The sequence below is a fragment of the Eucyclogobius newberryi genome, unplaced genomic scaffold, assembly GCF_026437365.1.
Source record: "Eucyclogobius newberryi isolate DKJ021-1_F unplaced genomic scaffold, fEucNew1.0.hap1 SCAF_16, whole genome shotgun sequence".
Taxonomy (NCBI): domain Eukaryota; kingdom Metazoa; phylum Chordata; class Actinopteri; order Gobiiformes; family Gobiidae; genus Eucyclogobius; species Eucyclogobius newberryi.
Genome location: NW_027315790.1, coordinates 25,772,136 through 25,788,978, shown reverse-complemented (window position 1 = coordinate 25,788,978; position 16,843 = coordinate 25,772,136). Strand labels below are relative to the sequence as shown.

The 16,843-nt window shown below is 44.3% G+C and overlaps 1 protein-coding gene across 3 annotated transcripts; it reads left to right on the top strand.

Annotated features, from left to right (window-relative positions):
• The first annotated feature begins 720 nt into the window (after nucleotides 1–720).
• Nucleotides 721–16,165, top strand: lipea (lipase, hormone-sensitive a). 3 transcript variants are annotated; one of them, XM_072448121.1, is made up of 11 exons: nucleotides 721–776; nucleotides 3,204–3,451; nucleotides 5,961–6,245; nucleotides 6,614–6,704; nucleotides 6,787–6,932; nucleotides 7,414–7,599; nucleotides 11,870–12,022; nucleotides 12,097–12,241; nucleotides 13,294–13,521; nucleotides 14,330–14,697; nucleotides 15,000–16,165. In XM_072448121.1, the coding sequence occupies exons 1-11, from the start codon at nucleotides 767–769 to the stop codon at nucleotides 15,258–15,260; spliced, it is 2,121 nt and encodes a 706-aa protein (XP_072304222.1). In that variant the 5' UTR covers nucleotides 721–766; the 3' UTR covers nucleotides 15,261–16,165. The 3 variants fall into 3 exon arrangements, with proteins under 3 accessions (XP_072304222.1, XP_072304220.1, XP_072304221.1); XM_072448119.1 differs by having other exon boundaries at nucleotides 13,294–13,530; XM_072448120.1 differs by having other exon boundaries at nucleotides 766–776; nucleotides 3,210–3,451; nucleotides 13,294–13,530.
• Nucleotides 16,166–16,843: the final 678 nt, after the last annotated feature.

The following is a 16,843-nucleotide window of genomic DNA, read 5'->3' as shown; positions in this document are numbered from 1 at the left end:
GCAAAATACCAATTACACCAATTAGAGAATTATAAACAAAACAAAGCCAGTGCTGTTCTCTTCTTGTTCATTTAAAGTGGAACTAATCTCAGTCCACATCCAGAGTCCAAATAGAGCTGGTAATCTGGGCAGTGCCTGGAGGACTTAAGGGACTTCAAACTCTGCCCCTGCAGTAGGTGTGTGTCATCAGAAACAGAGGGCAGGGCAGTGATGTCACTTGGAATGACACAGGCCACTGGAGGCAGCACACACCCACTTTCGACTGTATTTAACATGGATCTATTATATATTATTTAACCAGAAAGCTGCAAATTTAAAAATGGTCTACAATACAGTAGACAATACACAGACGGTTAGTTTAGTAGTAGATTAATTTAGTCTTTACTTTAAGCAGCCCTTTGAAAATAGTTTATAGCTGCAATAAAATAAGGTTACAAAAATGGCAATAGCAATTTCCTTGCTCTCCTGGCTTATTTTCATATTTATATTTTGTCTCTAAGTAGCAGCATCCAACATATTTCTGACACATCTGCTAAAACAAGGCAACAACTTAAACGTTACCACTAAATGCCACTCAAAAAACGCGTTAGATTCATAAATCCAATCACGCAAAGTGTCGCTGAGACATGACCCCGCGTGTTTCTCACCTGTCGCGGAGCTCGCGCGCGGAGCTCGCGGCGTGTCTCCGCCCCGCTCCGTGACGTTACCCAGCAGTCACCGCGCTCCACCGCAGAAACAGCAGCACGACGCGGGGCAGCCGAAGAAGATGCGGGTCGGTACGTAAACTCCGCTCCAAAACACACGCCTTTTCCCTTCATTTTTAACGCGCCCGGTAACTCCCGTGATACACATTTCCCTTCCGTTTACCCCTCGCGTGCGTGTCGCGGTGACGGCGAGCGTTTCCGGACAGTTTTCTGCGTTGTAAAAGAAAGCAACAGGAAGAGCTTCGGGAAAAGTTGTTGCGCTGAAGAAGAAGTTGACGCCTGCTTCTTCTCCCAATTATTTCGACGCGTCAAAACAAAGGACACGTCTGTTTTTTTTCTTCCTCCTTTTGTTTTAAAAGTGTGTCGTGACAAGCTCGAAATGCGCCTTGTTGATGTTTTACCACGCGATTTAAACTCAAGGAGAAGGCGATATGTCTCGGGAAACGTGATCTGTTTGAATTGTCACACGCGACGCGGCTCCTGTCAGTCAAGTGTACGTCATGTGTCAGCTGAGCCGCTACAAAGGCAAAAGACAAACGAATATGATCAAAATGGGACGACGACCAGTCACTTTGAATACATTTATTGTCATTTACATAATGGTGTTCTCCCTGTGCAGTCTTAGTTGTGACAAAAGAGGTTATTTTTAGGTTTATTTTGGTTTGTTTTTAAAGAACAAAGAGAGATTGTAATGGAAGTCACAGCGGTCTCTTTGATTAGATTAGCTCAGTCACAACAGGAGAAAACAGGATCAAATCATTGTCACGCAGCAAAAAGCAAAGAGGCATTTGCAGCTGTTAAAACATCTGGAGGGCTGCAACAGTTATTCATAATAATCTAATAATCCTTGGTCATTTTAATACCGTAATTGTAAATCGTTGTCTGAACTATACTAGGGGTGCAACTAACAATTATTTTAGCAATCGACAGTTGACTTGTCAAACCATTTGAGATTGTTAAAAAATGTTATCAACTGAACAATGAAGGTAGATAGAATATTAACAAATTTAGTGCTTCTTTGATGAAAGTCAAAATCGGTTTAGACTCTCTTTTTTTATTTTATTTTTTTAAACCTTTTTATTCTACTGTCTTTATTTTAAATACCGTACTTTTGGGGCTATGGTACGCTCCTGAATACAAGCCGCTCCAAAGAAATTTACAAAGAAATTGTACATGTACGCACCTGTCAATAAGCACCAATAAGGTGCCCACGATGTTTACACATGCCGGTTGTCTTTTGAACCGGGGGTCTCGCAGTGGACTGTACCACGGGTCTAATTAGACCAATTTCTCAGTGAATATGAGTTGGATTTTAATAAAACACATCACAGCTGTCCCTACTGTCCCCTCTGTCCATTGATTACTCTGTGTGAGCTGATTTATCTGCGTCTTCACATCTGGTTCATCTGCTTGTCTTTTGATACTTCATAAGAATCATGATGTTTGTTGCACTGGAGCTGCCGGAACTAACTTGGACATTTGGACATTTTATACTTAATCAGAGGTTTTTCCCTCATCCCAGTTGGGACAAGCTGGAGAAGGCTTTGTGCAGTGGTCACGCTCTCCATCATCAATACAAGATCTTTGTGAAAAATAATGCAACACTGGATGGAAATAAATCTTTTAATACTGCAGAAGCTTACTGAAACTATGCCACAGCGAATGTGTGCTGTAATCAAAACTAAAGATGGTCCTAAGATCATGTGTCCCTTTTTCTCTGGTGAAATGTATTTTTTTTCTTACAAGAGTAAGTATGCAGTATCTATAAGGACAGTGGAGAGTGGTAAACCCCTTTTATGAAGCAGCTCGGTATGCAGCAGCTCGGTATGCAGCAGCTGTGATAAAGAACTGCAGACTTCAATGTTGCCTGAAGTCAGCTCTGCTTCAGGCTTTTTGAAAACAAATCTTTTCTGACAGCTGATGATGCACAGGGCTCTGGCTCATCGTATGAGGACCGTAATTAAGCCTTTGAACTGCATTTTTCAAACACAGTAGTATTACATCGATGACTGTAGCTAAGGCGAGTTGCTACAGAACATCAAGTGAAGGATGAAGTCAACATTCGAAGTACAATGTTTTTGTTGTTAGGGCTTCCTCATCCAAGGCCATTGCTCCCCCCGCAGTCAATACTATTCAACATTTTATTGCCATTATATTTTACTAAGGTTTTTTAGTGTCATGAAACCCCCAAAAATAATAAGTGGTTACTGTTGTTTATATTTCATGTTCTTACCTAAGATAAATGGTCTATCTTCCTGGAAAAATATATAAATCAAGAGACGACTTAAAATAAAGGTAAAATAAAAATGTCTTCAGTCAAAACAAGTTGTCTTCTGTCAAATTGCACTTCAACCTCTGACCAAGCAGATAACAGGGGAGTAACACTGTACAATCTGTACGTTATATTTACTCTGTACATCACATGGTTCCTATGTCAACCACAGCTGATAAAACCCACAATGCAGAAGTCTCCATAGTCTCTGTGTGTCTTTTTGTCAGCTTCAGACATGGACTACAGGCTCGTGTTCTCCAGCCTAAATGAAGCCTGTGACGACACGTTGGCCTCGCTGTCCCACCCGGAGGACCTGCCGTACGGAGAGGTGGCCGAGCGACTGGCCACGTACGTAAGGCAGATCCAGGCGCACGGCTCCGCGCTCGAGCCTTTGGTCGCCAGCTTCACAAACGTGTACCACCACTACGACTTTGACGAGCAGACGCCGGGGAACGGTTACCGCACGCTCGTGAAGGTAAAGCCCTTCCACGATCAGCACCAAAACACGTTTATACAATATTAATATTCCAATTAGACATGGTATTTTTCTATTTTTCATGGTATTTTTCATGATAATCTGTCATTAATTCATTATGATTAGTAGAAAAAATAAAGAATAATAATCAATAATACACTTAACATTTCTCAGAATATTCTATATCAGTCGCCATTTTTCACCAGCTATAATGTATTGTAAAAGTCTCAATGTATAATAGAAATAATCGTTTGACTAGTTGACTACTAAAATAATTACTAGTTACAGTCCTACAAATTATTACACCTTAAATCAGCTGTATGTATGTTTATTATTATTATTATTTCACATCCCAACATCTAGACAATATTTTTCAAACAAACAATGTGCAAAAAATAGTGTTGTATTGGAGATTGTCTGATTTAAGTTTGCCCTGGTTCATACTGTGGTGCTGGAGAGGGCTTGGCTGTGCTCTTTGTAAATGGATTATGTGTAAAATGTGTCAGCCATGTTTAGATGGTCATTTGCATTCATTAGAAAAACAGTGAGTCTGTGAGTCTGTGAGTGATCACATGTCTGTGAGGAGTACAACCACTACATTTGTTTATGTTCAAGATGAAAAAACTTCACATAGGATTGCAGTAGATATTGTGCACTTAAGTCAAATCCAAACATGCAAATGGACATCTAACATTTCTGGACTGTAGGAAGAAATTGGTTATTATTTTTATGTTTAATTCATAAATGGCTGACTCTAAATGTCCAGCTAGTCCATTTTGTCATTGGTAATGACTTGTGTGTAATGGCTTGTGTGAAGCAACAAAGAAGGATAGAGATAAAAACTTGCTCTAATGTATCTTTAGTCTTTGCAATACATTTTAAAATGATAATACATCAAAGGCTAATGGACACAGAGACGCTCTGAAACGTGGCAAAAATCCTTCGTCCACTTTGTCTTCTTAAGCTATATCCACTTAGGTTCTTTTGAAAGACAATCAATTAGATGTTATTACCTTGTTATCCTTGTCTCTGCATCTGAGATTTAAACGTGTAGGTGGTTCTTTTGATGGGTTCGGGCCTCCTCCAGCTTCTCTAACTGGCACCTTTGACACCTTCTTTTTACATAATTTATTACAAGGTGATGGCATCTCCTAATTGATAGCCTAAAAGTGTGTTATAGACCATGAGTTTGTGTAAAACATTGATCTAAAATATTGTGCAAAATTTACTTTTTTGTGCTTTTAATCAGGTTATAACATGGTTCCCTCATCCACAACATACTTGGAGTCGTATTTTGGTTCATTCACACTTGTTAATCAATCCTATTGACGAGGTCCTCGGCCTCAGAAAACACTCCATATTTCCCAGTTTTGTGATGTTGTAAGTTGTGCTCCAAGATGATCTGCTGTGTTTTTAAGTCCATAAATCATCACCAGACTCGTTCTCAGCATTTCTGCCATCATCACGTCATAAGGCGCTGGTACAGCTGGCAGCCCGGTGTAAACGCTCTCTCTTCTTTCTCACACTTATTGTGCTTTATCTCCTATATTTTGTAAATATAGTTAGTATATTTTTTCTATTTTACTGTACGATAGGGACACGCGCTGGAATAGTTTTTTAATTAACTTGTTTTGACTTTATTCGGCTGGATTGAGTGTTTTCGTCGTGTCGTTGCGATGTGTCTTGGCTCTGAGTCCCCCGGCTCCGGCCCCGCCCCCCCGGCTCCGGCCCCGCCCCCCGGCTCCGGCCCCGCCCCCCGGCCGGCGCCGTACCGCGAGGAACTCATGAAACTGCGGAGAACAGTCGTCTCACCCGGAGATCGTCACGTTATCCCGGCGCAATACTGACCTAACCTAATACTGATGTGCAATTCTGTCATATGTGCAATTACTGTTGGAATTCATGTGCAATTCATGTGCAATTACTGTGAAATTCATGTGCAATCTATGTGCTGTCGTGACACATATTCATGTGCAATTACTGTCGTGATCACATGCAATGGTATTTATTTATTTGTCTATGGGAGTTTTTATTTATCTTTAGGAGATCTTCTAGTGAAAGTGTTTTTCAGACTTCCTATAAGTGATCTGTTCTTCTGGATCTACCTCTGTATCTACCTGCGTTGCACCAATGAAATTTCCCCATGTGGGACAATAAAGGAATATCTTATCTTATCTTATCAAACCGCGTTCATTATAACTGCGTACCAGCATTAGTGTGTTTGGGGCAAGCTAGCTTTTGTTCATCCCCCTTTGCAATTCCCCGTGCTTCCAGATGGAGCTGTAACACAGATGAGGTAACCTTTCACTGATATAAAGTAATGTGTGCACAGTAGATTCAAAACACGATATGCCAAAGCAAAGGTACTTGAACGGGTTTAATGGTCGATAACAATAATGCATTATATACGTGTCTTTTGAAGCTCCTAGTGGTACCAGAATTAAACTAATTCTGATTTGACCATACACATGATGTGGTTGAAACTGTTGAAATGTGTTTTATCTTTTAGGTCTTGCTGTCGTGCCTTTTACACATCATCCACAAAGCTCGCTACATCTCGTCCAACATCAGAGGAGCCTTCTTCAGAGCAGACCACAATGCAGCAGAGCTGGAGGCATATTTGAGCGCTCTTTGCCAGCTGAGGGCGCTGCTCCACCTGGCCCAGAGACTGCTCAACGACACCCCATGTGGAGAGCTGTGCTCACTGCAGGACGTTGAGTTGAGCCGCAGGTTCGTGCAGGAGTACAGCTCCATGCACAAAGCCTGCTTCTACGGCCGCTGCCTGGGCTTTCAGGTCAGTATACACTTCTCAGACTATTGTGAATGTGTTTAGATTCAATACTCGAAATACTAGAGAAAAAAATCTGGTTGCTTTGAAGTAGACATATTATGTTTTTGTGTTTTAGTAATAAACCTGCAGAGGCCCTGGAGTATGTTACAAATGTGTATATATATCAACAAAGAGGCACATGATGTTATCTTGAGGGAACGAGATAATCATATTGAGATTACGACATTTGGATGGAGTTAATTATCACATGCGCACCACTTACTAGCACATAGCCTGCGTCTGTTGCTGTCCAATTTGGGGCTTAAACATGGTTCAGCTGTGCATTGTTGGCAACATTTATGTTAGGTCATTGTATTGTGTTTTCTCTGCAGTTCTCACCAGCTCTCCGGCCGTTCCTTCAGACAGTTGTCATCAGCATGGTGTCCTATGGGGAGACCTATGGCAAACAGCAATCAGGCATAGGTAAGTCTGTTCTTGATGGTCTTAAATGCCATTAAAGTCCCTACATGGGGAAATACTAAACTTCTTTTCTCTTCCTCTCCAGGCCAGGCGGCGTTATCTCTTCTAACTTCAGGGAAATACGTCATGGACCCAGAAATGAGGGGGGCGGAGTTTGAACGAATCACTCAAAACTTGGATCTGCAGTTTTGGAAATCCTTCTGGAACCTCACAGAAAGCGGGCTAATCGCAGTAGGCACGGCCAAATAACTACACATTTCAATTGTTTAAGTACTTTACAATACGATTAAAGGGGGAAAGAGTGAGCATATGTATCGGCACCTCAAGATATTTTTAAAAATGATGCAAAAGTAGACAAATATCTGCATAAGCAATAAAAGTACATTAATCAATTGATATATTTCCAAATAAAGATATAGGCAATATATAAATAAAAATGAATAGTAGCGCAGTTTTTTTATTAGATTTTTTAATATATTTTTTTAGATATAAAAAAAATCTAATATTTAGTGTCTATATAAAAAAAGAAAAAATACAATAAAAACTATAATAACCTTTATATTTCTGCACTTTTGAGGTTGATTTCATGGTCCTTTCACATTGTATGCCGGACTTGAACCTCAACAAACACATTTTTGCACATTCCTGATACATTATTAAAATCTTGTCTGAAATGCAAAAAAAGAGATACATTTTTGCCCGTCTCTGCCAGGGCTTCAGCAGGATCGCGTCAAGCCCGGTGCAGGTGAACCTGACTCTGTCTCTGCCTCCCGTGACGCTGCAGCTGCCTCTGGCCTCAGACCCCGGGCTCTCCACAAACGTGTCCCCTCCCATCGCACACTGGGGTCCCGGGCCGGTGCTCATGAGGCTCATATCTTTTGAGATTCGGGAAGGCCAGGTACGGATCTTGATCTAATCTTCTGTTCCTCCATACTTCAGTAAAATGTGGAAACGGTTGCATTCACATAATATAATGGATGACGCACAGTGTGTATTATGTTACCTCGGCCCGTCACAATAATTACCGATACTATATTTACTTATTCAATATATGGAAGCTGCAACACTATTTTGGGGGGCTCAATATATTCCATGTGTACATACTGATTCTTTGGACTTCTGCAGAACCTTTTACTTATTTTTTTTGTAGCACGACAAGATACAGTATGTGTTGTAGAGTCGTGAATAAGTAACTTGGCTCAAAGCACTTTTGTGTTTTTATTGTGATATTTGTCATGTTTTCTTTACATTAAGGGTTTTCTGGGATCTGGCTTTAAGATTATTGTGTCCGTGGCATAAAGGTTAAGTTTCATCCGTTTTCATTTGTGCTGCTTATTGTGACTTTCTGTAGCAATAGAAAGATGTGGTGAAAATGAGGGGGGAGAAACGAAACAAATGGAGCTTTTATTGATTTGACTCATCTTTTCAAATTTCTGTAATTGTTATGTTTGAAATCTAAAAGAGGAACTGCAATCTCAACTGAAACTGGGTTGCCAGTGCCTAAACCTGCTTTTTTTAAGGCACAAGTTGGAGGATCTGACAACCCACAGTGAGGAGCTCTTTCAGATTTTAGATTTAGATTTTAGAATCTGTTTGCAACCATCCATCCATCCATCCATCCATCCATCTTCTGCCGCTTTATCCGGGGCCGGGTCGTGGGGGCAGCAGTCTGAGCAGGGACTCCCAGACTTCCTTCTCCCCAGACACTTCCTCTAACTCCTCCGGGGGGATCCCGAGGCGTTCCCAGGCCAGCCGAGAGACATAGTCTCTCCAGCGTGTCCTGGGTCTTCCCCGGGGCCTCTTCCCGGTGGGACATGCCTGAAACACCTCCCGAGGGAGGCGCCCAGGAGGCATCCGGAACAGATGCCCGAGCCACCTCAGCTGGCTCCTCTCGACGTGGAGGAGCAGCGGCTCTACTCCGAGCTCCCCCCGTGTGGCCGAGCGCCTCACCTTATCTCTAAGGGAGCGCCCAGCCACCCGGCGGAGGAAACTCATTTCGACCGCTTGTATCCGCGATCTTGTTCTTTCGGTCACTACCCAAAGCTCATGACCATAGGTGAGAGTAGGAACGTAGACCGACCGGTAAATAGAGAGCTTTGCCTTTCGGCTCAGCTCCCTCTTTACCACAACGGTCCGATGCAGCGACTGCATCACTGCAGCCGCTGCACCGATCCGCCTGTCGATCTCACGCTCCATCCTTCCCTCACTCGTGAACAAGACCCCGAGATACTTGAACTCCTCCACTTGGGGCAAGGACACCCCACCCACCTGGAGAGGGCAAGCCACCTTTTTCCGGTCGAGAACCATGGCCTCGGATTTGGAGGTGCTGATTCTCATCCCAGCCGCTTCACACTCGGCTGCAAACCGTCCCAGTGCATCTTGCAGGTCCGGGTTTGATGGAGCCATCAGGACAACATCGTCTGCAAACAGCAGAGATGAGATCCTGTGGTCCCCAAACCGGACACCCTCCGACCCCTGACTGCGCCTAGAAATTCTGTCCATAAAAATTATGAACAGAACCGGTGACACAGGGCAGCCCTGGCGGAGTCCAACATGCACTGGGAACAGGTCTGACTTACTGCCGGCAATGCGAACACAGCTCCTGCTCCGGTCATACAGGGACCGGACAGCCCTGAGCAAAGGGCCCCGGACCCCGTACTCCCGGAGCACCCCCCAAAGGACACCCCGAGGGACACGGTCAAAAGCCTTCTCCAGATCCACAAAGCACATGTGGACTGGTTGGGCAAACTCCCATGAACCCTCGAGCACCCGATGGAGGGTATAGAGCTGGTCCAGTGTTCCACGACCGGGACGAAAACCACTCTGCTCCTCCTGAATCCGAGGTTCGACTATCGGTCGGATTCTCCTCTCCAGTACCTTGGAATAGACCTTACCCGGGAGGCTGAGGAGTGTGATCCCTCTGTAGTTGGAACACACCCTCCGGTCCCCCTTCTTGAACAGAGGGACCACCACCCCGGTCTGCCAGTCCAGAGGCACGGTCCCCGAACGCCACGCGATGTTGCAGAGACGTGTCAACCAAGACAGTCCTACAACATCCAGATACTTTAGGTACTCAGGGCGGATCTCATCCACCCCCGGAGCCCTGCCACCGAGGAGTTTGCGGACAACCTCAGTGACTTCAGCTTGGGTGATGGATGAGCCAGCCTCCGAGTCCCCGGTCTCTACTTCCTCTTCAGAAGACGTGACTGAGGGATTAAGGAGATCCTCAAAGTATTCCTTCCACCGTCCGACGACATCCCCAGTCGAGGTCAGCAGGCCTCCACCCGCACCGTAAACGGTGTTTGTGAGACACTGCTTCCCCTTCCTGAGGCGCCGGACGGTTTGCCAGAATTTCTTTGGTGCCGACCGATAGTCCTCCTCCATGGCCTCCCCGAACTCCTCCCAGGCCCGGGTTTTTGCCTCTGCGACAGCACGAGCCGCGGCTCGCTTGGCCTGCCGATACCCGTCGATGACCTCCGGAGACCTACAAGCCAGAGTGGCCTGATAGGCCTCCTTCTTTAGTCTGACGGCATCCCTTACTTCCGGTGTCCACCACCGGGTTCGGGGGTTGCCGCCACGACAGGCACCGGAGACCTTGCGACCACAGCTCCGAGCAGCCGCATCAACAATGGAGGCGGAGAACATGGTCCACTCGGACTCAATGTCCCCAGCCTCCCCCGGGACATGGGAGAAGCTCTCCCGGAGGTGCGAGTTGAATACCCTACTGACAGAGGGCTCCACTAGACGTTCCCAACAGACCCTCACAATGCGCTTGGGTCTGCCAAGTCTGTCCGGCTTCCTCCTCCGCCAGCGGATCCAACTCACCACCAGGTGGTGATCGGTTGACAACTCTGCCCCTCTCTTCACCCGAGTGTCCAAGACACGCGGCCGGAGGTCTGATGACACGACAACTAAGTCGATCATTGACCTCCGGCCTAGGGTGTCCTGGTGCCACGTGCACTGATGGACACCCTTGTGCTTGAACATGGTGTTCGTTATGGACAATCCGTGGCTAGCACAGAAGTCCAATAACTGAACACCGCTCGGGTTCAGATCGGGGAAGCCGTTCTTCCCGATCACCCCTCTCCAGGTGTCACTATCATTGCCCACGTGGGCGTTGAAGTCCCCCAGTAGAACAACGGAGTCCCCGGTCGGTGCACTGTCTAGTACCCCTCCCAAGGACTCCAAGAAGGCCGGGTACTCTGCACTGCTGTTCGGCCCGTAGGCCGCCACAACAGTGAGAGACCTGTCCCCCACCCGAAGGCGGAGGGACGCGACCCTCTCGTTCACCGGGGTAAACTCCAACACGTGGCGGCTGAGCTGAGGGGCTATCAGCAAGCCCACACCAGCCCGCCGCCTCTCCCCGCGGGCAACACCAGAGAAGTGGAGCGTCCAGCCCCTCTCGAGGAGATGGGTTCCAGAGCCCAAACTGTGCGTGGAGGTGAGGCCGACTATATCTAGTCGGTATCGCTCAACCTCCCGCACAAGCTCAGGCTCTTTCCCCCCCAGCGAGGTGACATTCCATGTCCCCAGAGTTAGTCTCTTTGTCTGGAGATCTGGTCGCCGAGGCCCCTGCCGTCGACTGCCGCCCAGATCTCTCTGCACCGGCCCCTTATGGATCCTCCTGCGGGTGGTGGGCCCACGGGAGGGCGGCCCCACGTCGCTCTTTCGGGCTGTGCCCGGCCGGGCCCCGTGGGGTAAGACCCGGCCACCAGGCGCTCGCCATGGAGCACCCATCCCAGGCCTGGCTCCAGGATGGGGCCCCGGTGACGCCGATCCGGGCGACGTGAACTGCCTTGATTGTGTCGTCGTCATAAGAGGCTTCTGAACCGATCTTTGTCTGACCCGTCACCTAGGACCTGTTTGCCTTGGGAGACCCTACCAGGGGCATGAAGCCCCCGACAACATAGCTCCCGGGATCATTCGGGCACTCAAACCCCTCCACCACGTTAAGGTGTCGGTTCAAGTCTGTTTGCAACCAAGAAACATTATTATTGTGATGATTAATAGTGTTCATGAAATGCACTGCCTTGCTTATGCCATTGAACTGCCTTTAGCGTTCATTAAAAACTCACATTCACTTTGTCGGCGTTGTTGACCTTGACCTTGTTGAACATATCATTTTTCTCAAAGATCTTGTACTGATTTTTACTTGTGTTGTCGTACAGGACAGTGAGGAGCTTCTCTCTTTCTGTCGGACCGAGACTCGTCCCATTTCCATGTCCCAGCTGCCCTGGGTCCAGAAACAGCCCCTCTCTCCCTGGTTAGTTGTTCATTTCCACGGAGGAGGCTTTGTGGCTCAAACATCCAAATCCCACGAGGTTTGTTAGGGTGCAAACATGTTAGCAGCTGGCATTCACGGCTATTTGATTTAATTTGCGTCTTTGATCTGCAGAATTATCTCAGGAATTGGTCGAAGGAGCTGGGCGTTCCGGTCCTGTCCATAGACTACTCTCTGTCTCCTGAAGCGCCGTTTCCCAGAGCGTTGGAGGAGTGTTTCTATGGTTACTGTTGGGCTCTGAAGAACTGTCATCTGCTAGGTTTGTATAAGTGTCAGGGTCAGTCCACTTTACGACTGATCACGATGATGGAAGAAACAATATTTGATTTAAATAGAATCTAGATTTATAAACCAGTGTCCTGAAAAACACAATGCATTTTAAAAGAAAGCGAAATAATACAAAAAGTATGAATGAAGTATATCAGCTATGTTTATTTTATGCGCAATAATGGTCCATTTACAGATTAAATTTTTACAAAGCTGCTTAAATCAACACCAAATATTCATTTTTTTTTTATCACATCATATTATATTTTTACATTTTGTTGCCAAAACTGTCACATTCAAGAAATGTCAATAGTTTGTCAGCACTAAAATGTAACTTTGATATCACTGATTGCACCTCACTGCATTAAACCCTAAAGCCCTCTAGAGCAGTGTTGAATTGAATGTGTTTTTGCTTCATGTGCCAGTGCCGTGGTGCCAGCTGTGTATCCAGAATATACAGTGCCCTCTTCTTTTATTTCACCGTCCGCTGCGCTCAGTCGATCACAATGGCAAAACTAAAGCAGCCGTATTTACAAAACATCCAGTGACTGCAGACTGTCTAAAGCCAGCGGAATTAGCAGTTCTTAAAGCCAGCAGAAACACACTGACCTTGAGCCAGCCAAATTCACACCTCCACACACCCATTAACTCTAATTAAAATGTAAAATTACCAAGAAATATTATTACTATAGTGGGCCAGGGATCATTCGGAAATATTGTTTTCAATGCTGCACTTTTCAAGCATAAATAAAAGGCTTTGCATCACATTGTAGAAAAAGACACATCTGGACATCTGGACGTTTAGACACTCATCCAAGATGAGTGTCATCGATTGACTACGATATTCAATTTTTTATTTTTTTTTCCAATCTCATGAAATTATACAATAAAAAATCTGTAATAATACTCTTATACCCTTATTTTAAAGATTACAGTACATATATGTTTAATAACCCGATATAACTCCCACCTCTAACTACAAAATGGCAGGATTAGAGGTCGGCCAAGTAGATTTCATAATGAATAGATTTGTCTCTCATTTAGGCTCCACAGCAGAGCGTGTTTGCCTGGCCGGGGACAGTGCCGGGGGAAACCTGTGTATCACTGTGAGCATGAAGGCCATATCCTGTGGAGTCCGGGTCCCAGATGGCATCATGGCCGCTTACCCCGCCACGCTCCTCACCACCCATGCCTCGCCCTCCCGCCTGCTCACCTCCATCGATCCCCTGCTGCCTCTAGGGGTCCTGGCCAAGTGCCTGAACGCCTACACAGGTGAAGGACGTGAGTGTTTGAGCAAACGCGTGTGTGACGCCGTTGCATTGCGGCTCATTTAGCTTTAGAGCATTTTCCGGCACAAGGGAGCAAAAAAACACAACCAGAGGGATTGATGTGTAAACCCGACCATGTGGGAGGACACAGAGATGAGACAAGGCACATTGACTAGGAGCAAACAAATTCAGTCCAAGAGATTGTTCTTTTTACTGATTTTATCTTGCATGAAATCGGAAGTGTTGCATATTTAATGGTTATTTCACAAAGCTTCAATATCTTAGGATGGTGTCAGACGAATTCAGTTATAATCCATGTCAGAGGTAGTTTTATATACAAAAGCTATGTTATTGAAGCAGTTGAGACACAGGACAATACACAATTCTTCTCACTATTCCAATTTATGTTTTCGGATCAGTATGGCACATTTTAATCAAACGCAAACTGTTGAACTTATTTTAAAAATCACATAGAGAACATGCAGAACATGTTTATAAAGGATTAACAATTTTGTTTCTCTAAAACAATAGATTTTTGTTTTTGTTTTTTTACAGCAGACATTCCATCACTTAATTACAGCCTTTTCAATTTGACAACGCTTAAAATTCAAAATAAAGGCACAACGCATACTGCTTGTATTATACTGCCATTCAAGTGTCTATACCATATTTCTCTTTCATTCCATGATTCTTGTACTGCTTCATTTGCTGCTGATTTAAGTTGTTGATATAGTTGCATTGTTGGTGGTGTTGTCACTCTCTTGTGGGTTTGTTGTTGCCGTGTTGTCATTCCTAACATCTGCCCCTCTCAGGAATGGGCTCGGAGGCGGTGCAGCGTGCGGCTCATCGGGGCAGCCTCAGTGCTTTGGGCCGCGACACAGCTCTGCTCCTCAGTGACCTCACACAGGGCGCCTCCAACTGGATCCAGTCGTTTTTGGACCCCAGGCGTAACATGGAAAGACCACGTCCTCAGTCTCTTGTCAAAAACTTCTCAGCCCCGTCTCTAAACCACTCGGGGCTCAGTGACACGCAGGACTACCCAGAAGGCTTTGCACCCCTTCGATCTCAGTGCCTCGCTGTTATAAATCCGACCTCTTGTCCCATCCTGAAAAACCCCTTTGTGTCGCCTCTTTTGGCTTCAGAGCAGCTACTGAGAGGTCTGCCGCCTGTGCACATAGTGGTAAGAGATCTGAACTTACATTTTAGTTTAATAACTTACTGCTGTGTCTTTAGTCTGTAATCTATCTAGTATTCTACTAGACTATAAATTATATAAAATGATGTACGTCCATGTAGAAATGGTCTACTTTGTGCCTAGGAAGTAACAAATATGAGGAGTACGAATAACAAAATAGAATCTATAGCTGGCTTAGTTCAATGCAACAAATGCAGACCAGTGGTTTATATCCAATATAAAATTTAAATTACACTTTTTTTTTAAATCTAAACTTAATATTTGTACTTCCCCCTTTTCCACCTCAGGCCTCTGCTCTGGATGCCTTGCTTGACGACTCTGTGATGTTTGCAAAGAAGCTGAGAGCCATGGAGCAGCCTGTGACCCTGACTGTGGTAGAGGACCTTCCTCATGGGTTCCTCAGTCTCTCTCAGCTCACCAAAGAGACAGATGTGGCAATGCGTGTCTGTGTAAATAGAATCAGGGAGGTTTTCCAAGGACTAAACAATGAACCCACTTTAGAAAATCCACCACAACAGGATGGGACGCAGCAAAACGCAGGTCAATGATTTATGTAAAATAAATAAACAATAGTGCATTGTAGAAAAAATTCAGTTGTATCATCTTGAGTCGTTTTTTTAGCAGAACATTCTTGTCAATCTTTGTGTTTCTAGAAACAGAGTCCAGATGATACAACTGATTTTTTTTCTACAATGGAATACTCCTGGACGAATGAGGGATTTCACCGGATAAATAGTGCACTGGAAACTGTTTAAAAGCTTTTTAAAAACTTACAGGTTTAACAGCCATTAGTTAAAATATATATGCTGAAACAAAGTGGATACTGCACTTGTGCTGGGAATTGTATATTGTCTTAACGTAAAAGTATGTGCTAACTCGTTTTGGGATTCTACATTTGTCAGTGTTTACAGTAAGAAACTGTAATTATCAAGGATATTTTTGTGATACTGTATTTACCAGATTAACTCTACTTTGCACTGCCTGATAGTTAAATCTTACAGCATTCTTTTAAAGAATATTTAAAAGAGTTTACCAACCTCTTAAGCACTACTCTGCTTTGGGTTTACTTCTAAGGCAACAGATTTTCCAAGTGTTTTGATATACTATTTATATCTGAACATTGGGCAGCACCATTAACATGTGTAGGTAGATTAAAACATGCTTTTGTTGTATTGTATGTGTTAATATACATGAGACCCTTTACATTAGTTGAAGTATTGGAGTTTATGTGCCTTATGTGTGGATCACCTGAAAGACTGTTTTCATGAGTCTTGATACTGAACTGTTAGTGGAAAAACAGGCTGCTCTCTTTGACCAATGTTTACAGACATCTAAAGAATTTTATCTGTAAATATGATCTAATGTTCATTTGTTTTATGTGAACTAAATGTGGCGTTATTTACCAAAGTGTCTGGAAAAAAACTAAAATTATATTAAAACGGTATTCAACAAATGATTTATGTAGTTATTCAAATGTTTCTGATGGTCTCACTTGACAAGACATGGACTGAATATCTTAATCTTTTTACTGACGAGGCCGGGGCTTTTCTGTGTGGAGTTTGCAGGAGTTTTCTCTCTGAGTCTGAGTGGGTTTTCCTCCAGGCTGCAGATTTACCCTTCAACACAAAACATGAACAATAGGAAAATTCTCCAGCGAAGATCCTGACAAATCCTTGCCCAAGATCTGTAGATGGCTGAATTACGGCACCCATTTGTCCTGACAGGTTTCCCTGGCAATGTTGAATAATGGGTCAAATGTACAATTAAAGTGCACTTCGGGTTACGGGTTGGAGAAAATGGCATTCAAACACTTCCAGCTTAGCGCAGGGGTTCGCAAACTTTTGAAGTCGGGACCCCCTAAATGGCTATGCAACTGACTCGTGACCCCTATGGTAAAATTAAATTGATGCCGTAATTATTTTAAGTTTATTGTGTTATTTAACCTAATTTCACTAAATCAATATGATCTCATCAATCAATATGATCTCAATCCATATGATCTCAATATATCTTGACATCTTATCACAACCCCCACTTTGGGAACCACTTACCTACTCACTTAAGCCTACAGTGAAAGCATACCTTACCCAGACTGGATCTCTCAGACTAGTCAATTATCAAAATACTCATA